The 14,293-nt window shown below is 38.9% G+C and overlaps 1 protein-coding gene across 1 annotated transcript in view; it reads right to left on the bottom strand.

The window, feature by feature from the left end:
* LOC126027317 (polyunsaturated fatty acid (12S)/(13S)-lipoxygenase, epidermal-type-like) overlaps nucleotides 1-14,293 on the bottom strand; it is a 31,101-nt gene that overhangs the window by 991 nt on the left and 15,817 nt on the right. Inside the window, 13 exon segments of the mRNA XM_049786351.1 lie at nucleotides 578-596; nucleotides 599-697; nucleotides 796-961; nucleotides 1,216-1,244; nucleotides 1,247-1,301; nucleotides 2,849-3,058; nucleotides 3,149-3,292; nucleotides 4,236-4,396; nucleotides 4,516-4,619; nucleotides 4,730-4,852; nucleotides 4,938-5,019; nucleotides 5,241-5,486; nucleotides 5,886-5,969. Coding sequence (XP_049642308.1) covers nucleotides 578-596; nucleotides 599-697; nucleotides 796-961; nucleotides 1,216-1,244; nucleotides 1,247-1,301; nucleotides 2,849-3,058; nucleotides 3,149-3,292; nucleotides 4,236-4,396; nucleotides 4,516-4,619; nucleotides 4,730-4,852; nucleotides 4,938-5,019; nucleotides 5,241-5,486; nucleotides 5,886-5,969 — 1,522 coding nt within the window.

Below are 14,293 nucleotides of genomic sequence, written 5' to 3'. Positions count from 1 at the left end.
TTTAAGATAACCAAAGCAAATGGACAGGAGGGAACCAAACCTAAACATGATGTCCTGCCCTTCCACTTCCTTCAGTATGCATGTATGCACATGCAAACAAACACAACACACACACTCAGACTGGACTAATGTAGATCTACTTGTGATCATTATATTTACATCTTTGGAGAACATGTAAATCCCACATAGGAGTCTCCAGCCAGGAATTGTTTTCTTATTTTGATCAATGTTAAACCAAGTGATGCTATCTCAGTACTCACTGGATTCTAAAGTTTTTTATTTGCATAAATTTAGCATATACAGGTAGAAAATGATGAGGAAAAAATACTCGAGGGAAGTTTCTGGTTTCACAGGATGTACTTTAAACTTGAGAACAAGAGTACTACATCGGAGAGTAAGAAAGGACAGTTGGGAATTCAGGACTTTTTGTTAGCTAATGTAAGCTAAAATAAGCTGGGAGGGGGCGGGCAGGAAATTCTCTGAATCTTGAGATAGAGTATCTGGATATCTTAGAAAGTACAGATTGTAGAGAGGTGTGGTGAGGCAATCCAATATCAATGGATAGTATATGTCTTACCCCCGGTCCTAAGCCCCCGCAATCCAATCTCAGTGATTTCTCTGCACCAGGCTTGCAGCTCTGTATCATTCATCACATCTTCATCACTCTTGTAAAATAGACCTGCCATCCCCTCCACACCTGCTCCCAAGAAAAGAAGGCATTTAGTCTTAAGTGGCAATAACATAGGACCTTCTGACCTACAGCCCATCCAACAGGCCCTTGTCACTCTCACCTACTGATGATTTCCCACAGCCTGAGGGCATCTTGACCATAAAGAGAAGACTTCACATCCAAAAGCCCTCTGTCAGCCAGATCATCAGGAGGACAGAAAGAGCAATAGGTCAAAGAAGCAGTAGCTCTTTGAAGAATGTCTACGTGGCCTCCACTACCAGTGCTCAGCACCTGAGGACAACCCAGAAGCATATAAATTAGTTATCTATGTCAAGTGGGAAATGGAGGAAGTGCTGGGTCAGGAATTTTGGAGACTAATATTCCTTTCAGATCCCTTTAATGAGGAGGTTATCTAGGTGTGAAACTCATCAGGAAGAGGCCTTTGGTGGAGTAGCAAGGCTGGTAGTATTTTCGTAATGAGGAACACTCTGGAAACTCTTTTAATAATTGACCCCTCCTCCCTCTTTTTCCATTTCTTTCCATACCAGATCAAAAATTCCCCATTTTGAGACAGATTATTCCGAGCCAGGATGCTGATTTCCATGGTGTAATGAAAATGGGAAATCAGGAGCTGAATGTGGAAGAAAGAAAAAAAGATATCATTCAAATAAGAGTGAAACCAGAATCCATAAAAAAAGGAAAAAATTAAAGGACCAAGATAGTAAAGAAGGGAAAGGATGGACTTTCACAAAAATTAGGTTTTCATACACTCATTTGTGTATACAAACATGCACACTTAATACTGAATACCCTAAAAGAAACTTTCATTTCTTAATTTCCCTTTGCAACAATTTTTCCTGTTGCTATCCAGTATTGCCCCTACTTCATCTCGCATTTTCTCTGTTCAGATCATACCAGTCGGGTTTTTAACCTCATTAAGTTCTCTTCTTAGTAGATTAACATATGACTTTCACTTTAATACCAGTACAAGTCTCTGTAACTTTGTTTACTTCCAAAAAGCATTTTTTTCCAGAAAGTTCACTTGATGGAGTTATTTGTTCATTCTGACTAACTGTGCTTTATATAGTTATTAAACCACACAGAAAGTCACAGTATTCCTTACTATTGAAACACTTTCTCATCTTGGACACTATGTCATCATACATCTTTATTTCCTTCCTTACTCATTCTACTCCGTGATCTGAATTTATAAAGATGAAGCACTCTAGAGTTAAAATCGGTTCAAATTTCTTTTTTTTTTTTTTTTTTTTGGTTTTTGGGCCACACCCGGTAACGCTCAGGGGTTACTCCTGGCTATGTGCTCAGAAATCGCCCCTGGCTTAGGGGGACCATATGGGACACCAGGGGATCGAACCGCGGTCCGTCCTACGCTAGCGCTTGCAAGGCAGACACCTTACCTCTAGCGCCACCTTCCTGGTCCCGGTTCAAATTTCTTGCTGTAGCTACAATCACTAGACTTTTGTTTCTTAATGTCTCTAAAATACCATTCTGGCTTTAACTCTGATCTGTTCTAAGATTCCCCAGACTTATTTATTTCATTGATATTTTATATTTCAGGGGATTAAAACAAAACTCAGTTATTCTACATACCAAGTAAAATAATATGGCTTCCTTTCTCATCTTTTCTCACCTCTCTTTCCTCCTATGCAATAATTAAATCCATAATACCCTATATCACACATACTAACAGTCATTAAAAATGCTCTTGAGGGCCGGGCGGTGGCGCTGGAGGTAAGGTGCCTGCCTTGCCTGCGCTAGCCTAGGACGGACCGCGGTTCGATCCCCCGGCATCCCATATGGTCCCCCAAGAAGCCAGGAGCAACTTCTGAGCGCATAGCCAGGAGTAACCCCTGAGCGTCACAGGGTGTGGCCCAAAAACCAAAAAAAACAAAAACAAAAACAAAAAATGCTCTTGAACAGATAACTCTGGCTGTAATGTCCAAATTCACTATTACCCACTTGTCAACCTCCTCAATTCAAAATGTTTAAACTTATTTCTCCTCTTTATCCTACCCTGAGTAGTTTTGTAGCATGTGTAATTGTGTGATTATGTGTAAACCAATATTAAAATAGCATATCCCAAAATTAGACTCCTGAGGCCAGGAGTGTAAGAGATAAAGGGAAGTCAGATGTAGAGCTACAGAGAAGATAAGTTACCTTGTAGATGGGGTGGATGCTGGGAAGTCTTCTCATTGTGGCCACAGAAATAACCTCAGCCATCAGGTGTCCCCTTAGCAGATGGGATTGTAACTGGTGCAGCTGGAAATCAGCACTACGAACCCAGGTCTTAGCCAGAAGCCAAGCCATAGGAGGGTCAGAGGGCAGGAACAACACAGGCGGGGGGCAGCCATGACGAGGTAACTGGAGCTTTAGCAGGAGGGAGTGAGGTCTAAGTTAGTGTGTCTAAATCCCTAAAGGGGATTCATAGTCAGAAACAGAATACCTGGGTCCTTTTACCTGGATGACCATGGGTAAGAGTTTTCCATCAGGTTGCAGTTTAAGCATAACCAAAGGAGCTGCTAAATATTGTTGCTTACAAATGATGACATTAGGCTTGATCCCTTCCAGCAAGGAAAAATCAACTTCAAATAGAGATCCAGCCTGGAGAATCAAGGAGAGGGACAAAGGGAGTGAGGGTCAACTCTAGACCAATAGATCAGTCTTTTTGTGTATTGAAAATTTCTAATATACAGTGTTTTATTTTAAGCATCAATTTATTTCCTTATAGCTAATGCCCTAAATGCCCTTGAGCCTAATATCTTTGAAGAGGAGGTTCAAAGGAATCCTGTTTTTCTTACATGTTTCTCTTTCACAACCAAATTTTTGTTTTGTTTTGTTTTGTTTGTTTGCAAGTGCTCAGGGATTATTCTTGACTCTATACTCAGCAATCACTCCTGGCAGGTTTAAGGGACCATATGGGATGCCAAGGAGTGAACCCCAGTTGGCCAAACCAGTTGGCCGATGCAAGGCCCTACTTGCTGTGCTATCTCTCCACCCCCCCACAATCAAATCTTTTCCTTACTATAATTCCACCAAATGCAGTGAAAATTTTTCTATTATCTCCAGCTCTCTTAAAAACTATATTTGGACTCTTGTTTATCTCTAAAACTTTATCCCCCCCTCAAATTGGAGATATGTTTTAATATTTTTAATTAAAAGTTGAAGATAGAAGAAAAGGAAACAAGGTAGATGATATGTATCTGTGATTTTCAACCAAGGGATATTTAGTGTTTTAGATAATATTTGGCAATTTTAGGGGCATCTTTGGTTATGACAACTTAAAGCAGCCTATTACATTCTTTATTGAGTAGAGAAGAAGCCAAGGATGCTACTTAAGTATACAATGCACACAACAGAGATCCATAGCAGAGAGTTAATTGGCACAAAATATCAAGAGTGCAAAAACTGAGAAATCCTTAGTATAGAGATAGGAAATCTGATTTGGAGAGATAAGGGATGGTTAAGGAGTGAAGAATACAAGGAGAAAGGAGATGGGGGCTTGCCATTTCCAGAGTCGCCATGATTAGTGAATAGAGCCCAGTACCTGAAGCTCCTTCTCCAGATGGGTCTTCAAATCTTCCATCTCTGGAGGGATCACTAGTCGTACTGGAAGGTGCTTGGAACGTTTTAGAAGCATGGGGTTGGCACCATTGAGGAACTGGTACCCAAAGAAGGCGTCATCCTTCCAGGATTCACGAACTCGCTCTAAAGACATCAATTGACTGTGAACTTTGAGCTCCTGAAATTACTAACATCTCATCCTGCTACCTCCTCTCCCTTTACTTTTGGAAATAGGAATGTTTCTTGAGGGAGTGGTTACTGACCAGCCAGGGCAATCTTTTTATGAGGGAATATTTTTTGGAAATCCTCCAGTTTTCTTATAGAACTTGTAAAATCCGTTATCTTCCTGATGGCCAAGTCCTTTAGCCTGTGGAGGGAAAGGCAGAACTAAAAGATCAATAAAAATTCCTACTTGGAAAAAAAAAAAGAACCCTACCTGGCACCCTGTAATGCAAGTACTGTGTAACAGGTACTCACACTTTTGTCAGAGAGAGGAAGAAATCTAAATCCTTATCCTCTAAGAAGCGCTCATTCCTGGGGAGATCTCGCTGTGTATTCCCTGCTATTGGCAGGATTAATCCATCTTTCCAGGAACCCCACCTAAAGGAAGAACATGAAGTCTATGGTGAGGGGGTCAATACGTTTCTTATGATCTAGAAGAGGGACAGAAACTTCCCAGACTCACCTGTAAATCTTCCTTCTTTCCTCGAGCTCCTGCTCCCGGTGTTTCTTAAACAGGTCTTGGGGATCATGATTTATGGTCCGGCTGGTGCAGAGCGACCGGAACACAACAAAACAAAGTCTCCTTTCATATCTCTCCTATCCAGGTCCCTTCCATCAGTCTTTAAACACGGTTCCACCATCTATGACTTCTCCATACTCCATCTCTTTCCATTTTTCCTCTAATAGTATCCCTGTCTTTTTCTTCCAGCCCACCAGGTATTGCCACCTACCCACCCACTCACGCCGCCAAATCTACAGTCCTTACCAGTGCCCTCCGGCAGGCAGATGATCCCGTTTCCCTGCACCCAGCGGTAGCAGGGAAAAAGAACTTTGCCTTGGGTCCCTGGTCCCTCAACTGTAATCCACTTGCAGAACCAATCTAAATCCAGGATATGTTTGTGCTTGCGCAGTTTCACCATCAAGAGGCGCCCCAGGTACAGGGATACATGGGCCTTAAATTCTGTCACCTGCAGGACAGGACAGAGCTCTAGACAAGTTGGCAGGAGGAATCCTCAAAAAGGAAGATAAGGTCAGGGAAATATAGCTCCACTTCGCCAGCGGAGCACACCCCAGGAAATACCTAAATTCCCACTATAAGGAAGGAGGCATACATCACTCTGATAATCTCAGGTCTCCACCTCCTCTTTTCCCAGTGTCCCAGAAAGCGCAGTGTGACCCAGCTATTTCTCATGTTCTCTCATCCTCCCATCTCCAAACAGAGAAATGCAGCTCTCTGTTCAAGATCTTGGACATTTTCTCAGGGCCCAGATGGGAATTCTAACCCCTAACAGATTTCCCATGCATTCCTCGCTGCCAGTCTGTCTCAGCGCCACACTCTCCAGCTTTCAGTACTGACCTTATTGCATGGTGGTGGATGATGCTTGCCCAAGTCACTTCCCCATGTTCCCACCAGCCACAGTTGCACTGAGTTTTTGGAGGCCGCCAAGAGTGAGTCCCTCAGTGGCCAGACTGACGATGTACTTGCTCATCTTGTCTGGATTTGGATGAAAACCGAAGAATATAAGCATTTCGGAGTATCTGAAGTCCAGCCCCCAAAGAACCACACCCAGACGAGTACATCTTATTGGACCCCTCCACCTCCACCTCAAGCCCACAGATTTCTCACTATTTCACTTGGCTATGGTCATAAAGCAGGGTTTCTCACAGCTCTGAAGGTGCATCTTGTTCTTAGCATCTTGGCAAACGCTCCCCAGTGACAGTTCCACATCCAGTGAAACTGAATATCATCACCCAATTTTAGTGAATAATATGAGAGGCACAAGAAATTGAGTTGAAGAGATGGAGTTGTTTGGAGTGTGGGATTGTGGTGTGTGTGTGTGTGTGTGTGTGTGTGTGTGTGTGTGTGTGTGTTTCAAGTAAAGTGAATAGGTTGCTTAGGAAAGTATGCAGGGTATTTTGCTGAGAACAATACTGTTGAAAGGAGTAGATAAATTTGTTCTGGAGCTAAAGGGTGGGGTGCGTGGGGTGAAGTTAGGGATCATGGAATCGAATAGAATTGATCACAGAAAAAGCTGTTGGCTTGAAAAAGACAACCTGCATCTCAGGATGACGTTTAATGAAAAGTTCAAAATTAATTCAAGTTCAAAATTTACCATATTTTCTGGCATATAAAAGAACTGGAGTAAGACAACCCCCTACTTTTCCTGTTAAAAATATAGGGTTTTGGCTATATTCACCGTATCAGACTACCTCTCTTTTAACGCACACCAAAAGAAATTTAAAAATGTAAGAGAAAAAGAGTAGAACCCTCAAAGGTTAACAGTATATGTTTAATAAAGCTAGACTTTGGAGTGTCAACAATCATTTTACATTTGTCATTTGTAGTGACTGATTTTTTATTGTGATCTACATTGAGAGCAGGGGGCTCCTGCAGGCAGCTGGCTGGGGGTGCAGCGATTATAGGATAGCTAGAGGGAGACAGAGCACCTCCTCTGTGTCCCATAAAAGCTGAACAGAGGACTGAGCATAGGAAAGAAAAGCGGCATACCTAGCGTCTGGATGAAATGAGGCACTAGGTAATTCAGCTTCTCTGTGTGCCCTGAAAGATTATTCAGGGACAAGCAGAGGACTGAGTGATGATGCCTGGCAGCTGGATGGAATGTGGCAATAAGAAGGGGGCATGGATCACTCGTCCCTGAAGCTGGAGTAAATTTCAGCATGCCAGAAGTTTTTCATGGGTTTAAAAACTTGGGCCGGAGAGATAGCACAGCGGCATTTGCCTTGCAAGCAGCCAACTCAGGACCTAGGTGGTTGGTTTAGAATCCCCGCATCCCCATATGGTCCCCCGTGCCTGCAGGAGCTATTTCTGAACAGATAGCCAGGATTAACCTCTGAGCACCACTGGGTGTGGCCCCCCCCCAAAAAAAGTCATCTTATTCACCAGAAAATATGTTATTTAAATTGTGGGTTCAAGACATGAAGAGGAAAAATTTCAATTTAATAATAGACAATCTTCTGACTTTCTCAGATCATGGTTTAACTGATTGACAATATTTACTTATAGCAAATACAATTTTTATAACAAAAATCTCATGAATTTTATCTATTTGAACAGATCATTGTTCTTGAATGCTCTCAGTCTAATTTTTTATCTTGGTATTGTTATTGGCATGCTTTCCAGCAGTGAATAGATAAACCACCAGTAATTTCTTTTTATGTTCTAAGATGTACCAAAAATCTAAAGATAAAAGTGGTGGCTTTATGGTGAAAATTATTGATGAGGCTGTTATTATCTTCCCAACAAAAGATAATTGGATAAGTTGGATAATTCATACATAAACTTTGACTTTGACTGAAAAATGATCAATGACTTATAGACAATGACAACGTCCTTTTACTGTATTTTTATTAGATGGATTCATATTTGGTGGGGCACATCTAGCCATGCTCAGGGTGCTCAGGGACCAGGTGGACTACAAGAATAAAACATGGGTCTGCTGGGTACAAGACAAGTGTCCTATTTCAAATATCAAAATACAGGAAGTTATTCAGAAGTTTCTATTGTAAAACTATTTTTTTTGTTAGTTCTACCATGTCTACTATAATCACTTCCATAATCTCAAAATCTGGGAACAAGAGTTGCCACACTTCTGTTCTTATTGCAAACCACATAGCTGTGCCAATGCCATCCTTCTGCAATTTCTTTGAAGTTCACTATTTTCACTAAAATCCTTTCTTTTATCCTCAACATTGGAAACACTCCTCTCTAACTTCAAACAATTTTATCTTTACTCTAGCCTACCATTTTACTCAATTGTTATTCAATAATGGCTTTTCTTATATATTAGTAACCTGCTTCTCTACCAACTCAATCTTTCATTTTACCTTTGGGTGTCTACCAACCCAATCACAACTTTAAGCTTTTTTTTTTATTGTCATTTAAAACTTCAAGCTTTTTTTATTGTCATTAAAAACTTTTAAACAATTTAAATGCATATTGCTATTTATCTCTTCAGCTCACAAAACATTCTACATTTCTTGAAGATTGTAATTGAATAAAGGACATGATTGTGCGTTATGGAATTTTCCAGTCCCTGGGAAATCTAACTCAGTTATTTGTTTTGTGAAATACCAGGTGGTTTAAAAGAAATACCCTTATTTTCTTAAGTTATTTGAAGTGGGTCTTTAGGGAAAAGATTTATAATGATCAAGTGAGTCCAAACTATAGACACACAGAAATAAATTATGACATCAATTAGCTGGAGTTCCTCTTATAAATATGAACTATTTTTATTACTTCTATGTGATGTACATACACTTACAGCTGAGTAGTGTTGGTTTTCTCATTTGTTTCTTGACTTACATCCACAAATTTTCATCATTTTTTAAAATCATATTGGTCTTATTTCAATATCTGATTAGTTACTTTTAAAATTCTATCTTGGGGGGCCGGGCGGTGGTGCTGAAGGTAAGGTGCCTGCCTTGCCTGCGCTAGCCTTGGACAGACCGCAGTTCGATCCCCCGGTGTCCCATATGGTCCCCCAAGCCAGGAGCAACTTCTGAGCACATAGCCAGGAGTAACCTCTGAGCGTTACCGGGTGTGGCCCAAAAACCCAAAAAAAAAAAAATAAATAAATAAATAAAATAAAATTCTATCTTAAAGTCACCCCCCCCTCAAATATACTTTCCCCATTGTAAAAGCACCCCACACCATATCTCCATACACAGGTGAACGAGTTGAATCAGGGTTTCACAAGAAATAATCCAGGCTGGGACTGGAGAGATAGCATAGAGGTAAGGCGTTTGCCTTTCATGCAGGAGGTCATTGGTTCAAATCCCAGCATCCCATATGGTCCCCAGTGCCTGCCAGGAGCAATTTCTGAGCATGGAGCAGGATTAACCCCTAGCATTGTCAGGTGTGACCCAAAAACCACAAAAAAAGAAAAAAGAAAAAGAAAGAAAGAAAAGAAAAAGAGAAAAAGAAAGAAAGAAAGAAGGAAGGAGGAAGGAAGGAAGGGAAAGGAAGGAAGGAAGGAAGGAAGGAAGAGAGGAAGGAAGGAAGAAGGAAGGAAGAAGAAAGAAAGAAAGAAAGAAAGAAAGAAGAAAGAAAGAAAGAAAGAAAGAAAGAAAGAAAGAAAAGAAAGAAAGAAGAAAGAAAGAAAAAGAAAGAAAGAAAGAAAGAAAGAAAGAAAGAAAGAAAGAAAGAAAGAAAGAAAAAGAAAAGAAAGAAAGAAAGAAGAATGAAGGAAAGAAAGGAGGAAGGAAGGAAGGAAGGAAGGAAGAAGAGAAAGAAGAAAGAAAGAAAAAAGAAAGAAGAAAGAAAGAAAGAAAGAAAGAAAGAAGAAAAAGAAAGAAAGAAAAGAAAAAAGAAAGAAAGAAGAAAGAAGAAAGAAAGAAAGAAAGAAAGAAGGAAAGAAGGAAGGAGGAAGGAAGGAAGGAAGGAAGGAAGGAAGGAAGAAAGAAAGAAGAAGAAAGAAAGAAAGAAAGAAAGAAAGAAAGAAAGAAAGAAAAGAAAGAAAGAAAGAAAGAAAGAAGAAAGAAAAAGAAAGAAAGAAAGAAAGAAAGAAAGAAGGAAGAAGGAAGGAAGAAGGAAGGAAGGAAGGAAGGAAGGAAGAAGAAAGAAAGAAAGAAAGAAGAAAGAAAGAAAGAAAGAAAGAAAGAAAGAAGAAAGAAAGAAAGAAAGAAAGAAAAGAAAGAAAGAAGAAAGAAGAAAGAAAGAAAAAGAAAGAAAGAAAGAAAGAAAGAAGAAAAGAAAGAAAAAGAAAGAAGGAAAGAAGGAAGGAAGGAAGGAAGGAAGGAAGGAAGGAAGGAAGGAGGAAGGAAGAAGAAAAGAAAGAAAGAAAGAAAGAGAAAGAAGAAAGAAAGAAAGAAAGAAAGAAAGAAAGAAAGAAAGAAAGAAAGAAAGAAGGAAGAAGAAGGAAGGAAGGAAGAAGGAAGGAAGGAAGGAAGAAAGAAAGAAGAAAGAAAGAAAGAAAGAAAAGAAAGAAAAGAAAGAAAGAAGAAGAAAGAAAGAAAGAAAGAAAGAAAGAAAGAAAGAAGAAAGAAAGAAAGAAAGAAAGAAAGAAAGAAAGAAAGAAAGAAAGAAAGAGAAGAAAGAAAGAAAAGAAGAAAGAAAGAAAGAAGAAAGAAAGAAAGAAAAGAAAAGAAAGAAAGAAAGAAAGAAAGAAAGAAAGAAAGAAAGAAAGAAAGAAAGAAAGAAAGAAAGAAAGAAAGAAAGAAAGAAAGAAATAATCCAGGCTGAGGGTGAAACACATATAGTCTGGCAATCTTCTACCTAGTATGGAGCTCTCTGCCTGCCAGAACTGCTTCTTTTATTGAGTACAGAGATCACCCCTGGATGGGGCAGTAAACCCACCCAGGTATACAAGTAAGACAATCTCTGTTTGGGGGTAAATCTAAGTTATAAACAAACATACAAAGAAACCAGGGGTGGTCTTTTGTTTTGGGTAAAATAAGGTGTAAACAACACCCTATCTATTTAGATATGTGTCCTAACTAAAACTATTATATATTTTTGATTGATTGGGGGGCAATACCTGGCTGAGCTCAGGCCTTATTTAAAGCTCTGAACTCAAGGATCACTCCTGGTGGTGCTTGGGGGACAGCACTGGGTACTGTGAATCAAACCTGGGTAGGCTGGATACAAGGTAAGTGCCTTGCCCACTGTACTGTCTCTCCAGCACCTTTAAGGCTACAACTGTTTTTGGATCTAGCATCTTAGAGGATAGGAAATGGCAAGTTTACTTTTCATACACTTTCCCTTTTCTTTCTTTGAAATTCATATTTTCCCTGAATGCAACATGATGAAAAGTAAGAGAAAGAGTAAGATATTACACTCAAGTAACTTGTCATTCACAACTAGTCAACTATAAGGTCACTTATGGAGACTTATAAAAGCAATACTTGGTTTTCTTGGAGCAGGACTTAAGTTCATGCTTCTCCTTTTATCTCCTGAACAAGAATCAGATGTCATCACTAATATTCTAATGTTATAATAGTGTTTCATTATTTTTTCTAGGAAAAACTGCCTTTACATGGCTTCTGCATCTCTCCTAGTCTATATATTTCTTTATATAAAAAATATCCATTAGTAACCTCCTCTGTACAGTTTGAAGGACAAATAAATAAAGAAAAAAGAAGATAAATAGAAAGTGGCTCCAAGCTTTCTCTATGACAATTATTATTGTACATATTGTACTTCGGGCCTTTTCAAAAGTTTCTTCTGGTGTTTCCTTAAAAATACTCTAGCCTAGAACTATGCTGTCACCTGCACCTGGATGCCAAGTTGCAGTGTGCCCAATCATCCTGCTATGAGATCCGCAGGAACATGCAACCTCTCCACAGGGCTCAGCAGGCAGAACCACCTAGATCCACTTACCAGATCAACAAAACCTTGACCTAGAAAGCTGCATTACTAAACTTGATAACTGAAACAATTATCCCCCTCCTGTATACCTCACACAGATTCAACATTTCCTTGGACCACTTTAAGGAACTCTAAAGAAGTAAATTGAGCTAGATAGTATCTATAGAAAATAAAGAGAACATCAACCCAACTAGTTGGGCAACTCAGAGAGCTTCCTGATGTTAGATTATACCTTGTTTTACTCAAAACAAAGATCAACCCTGGTTTCTTTTTATCTGTTTGTTTACAACTTGGTTTCATTCAAAACAAAGATTGTCTTATATGTAAACCTGGGAGTTACAGGCTCAGGATAGCCTGGGTATTCTGCCATTAATCTGTCCTTATTTCCCACCTGGGAGTGGTCTTCGTACTAAATAAAAACAACAGTTCTGGAAGGCAACTTTCTCTCCATATGAGATAGAATATTGCCAGTTTATATGTGTTTCACCTTCAGCCTGGTTTGGATTATTTCATGTGCTACCCTGTTTCAGACTCATTCACCCAGGGCTGGAAATACAGCGCATACGGTGATTTTACACCTGGTCATGGATGGCTTAAAACAGTGAACTGGAGTGACTCACCCCCAATCTGCAACAGGCACAATGGGAAAGAAGCACAGAATTGCACCATAGTTAGTGAGCAAAGAGTAGCACTGAAAAATCAACCAGTACTAAGCAACTAATTAACCTCTGAGATAAGGACTTAAGAGAGGAAATGCTGAGTTTGTTTTTAAACTCAAAGAAAACTTGGTATAGACAGTAAGTTAATCACATGATAATATAAGAGCAAAAATATGGGAAAAAATAAAAACAGGAGAAATGTTAGAAATAAAATAAAACTGATAGGTGAAAAGAAAACTTCACCAGACAATTTAGCAGCAGAATAACAGCAACCTGAAGACAAAATCAGTGAGCTTCAAGATGAGATAGAGAAAACCTATAGACAATAACAGAGATGGAAAATCACTTTAAAATAATAATCATCAGGCCAAAAGAAATAATCCCTTTGAGATGAATTCAAGAGGAACAATATAAGAATCATTGGGTTCCTGGAGATAATTTCTATTGAGAAGCAATGGACAAAAATAATAGCTGAGAAGTTCCAGGAGTTGAAGAGTACATACACCCATATTCAAGAGGTCTAAAGAGTACCAGCAAAAGAGACACAAATAAAAGTACTCCAAGACATATCCTAATCAAAATGATTAAAGCCAAAGGGAAGGTAGAATATTGAAAGCAGCAATATGAAGGCATATAATTTCATACAAAGTAGTGTCCTTAAGATTCATAGCAAATTTATAAAATGAGACATTGTGTTCCTGACAACAATGATGAGATATAGTAGAGACAAGCAAATAAACAAACAAAACAAACAAACAAACAAAAAACAAAAAACTGGCCCACAACTTCAATGGAATAAATACCTTATCAAGAATACCTTGTGAAGGCTTTTCCTTTTCATGTCCCCCATATTTTGGTGGGCCTATGCAAACAATATTTGCCACTTTAACACCGTTTTTACTGTGCTCCTTTGACTCTAAACCTTAAAAAAATCACTTAAACTTTTGATGTTAACTTAAACTAATATGCATGAGCATGAAAATGTAAAAAAAAATATTATACCTTCAATGTTTAAGGAGTCACATAAATTTTATGGCTTTAGATTGCTTTGTGTACTGCTAAGAAATATTATAATGTACTGGGGACTTGTGGACAAAGTAATTGTATGTGGGTTTTGTTTTATTTTTCTTACTGTTCTTTGACTGTAAGTTCAAAATTTAGGCATCAGCAAGGGAATTTCTTCTGAGAACTCTGTTTATGGGTGATTGTCCTTCCACTGTAACTTTACCTTGTCCTCTTTCTTTGCATCATTATTCTTATAATTAAAAATAAAAATGTAAATAAAAAAAGAATTCCTTGTGAGACTTACCTACTTAGATTTGAAGGAATACTACAGTTTCAAGGAAAAACAACAGCTTAGAAACTTTATAAACTCAAAGAAACTTTGCAAGAGGAACTGAAAGATAAGACAAATTTCACAAACATGCCAGACTGCTACAGAGAGATGGCACAAAACTTCATCATAATAATATCACTGAGTGATAATAGCCTGAGTAAACCAATTAAGAGACAGGATGGATTCAAAAATGAAATCCAACCTTCTACACCTATAAGAAACCTGTTTTAGACTCTTGCTTTTCTTGAAAGAGATGTAAATAAAGCCATGAAAAATCAGGCTATCTCTGGAGATCTGCTTAAACCAAACCTGCTGCATCCATCACTCATAATCACCACTTCCCCAAAACCCTGTTTTACAACTCATCTACCATTATCTATAGAATCACCAATCTTATCAACCTCTAGAAGTGTCAAAGTTTGGCCTATTCGGGCTGATATCACCAGGGCTTTTTTGGAGTGAGTGTGGGCACCTCACTCACATCCTCCTTCTTTCTT

Source organism: Suncus etruscus, chromosome 1 (genome assembly GCF_024139225.1).
Source record: "Suncus etruscus isolate mSunEtr1 chromosome 1, mSunEtr1.pri.cur, whole genome shotgun sequence".
NCBI classification, from domain to species: domain Eukaryota; kingdom Metazoa; phylum Chordata; class Mammalia; order Eulipotyphla; family Soricidae; genus Suncus; species Suncus etruscus.
This window is presented reverse-complemented; position numbering and strand designations above follow the sequence as displayed.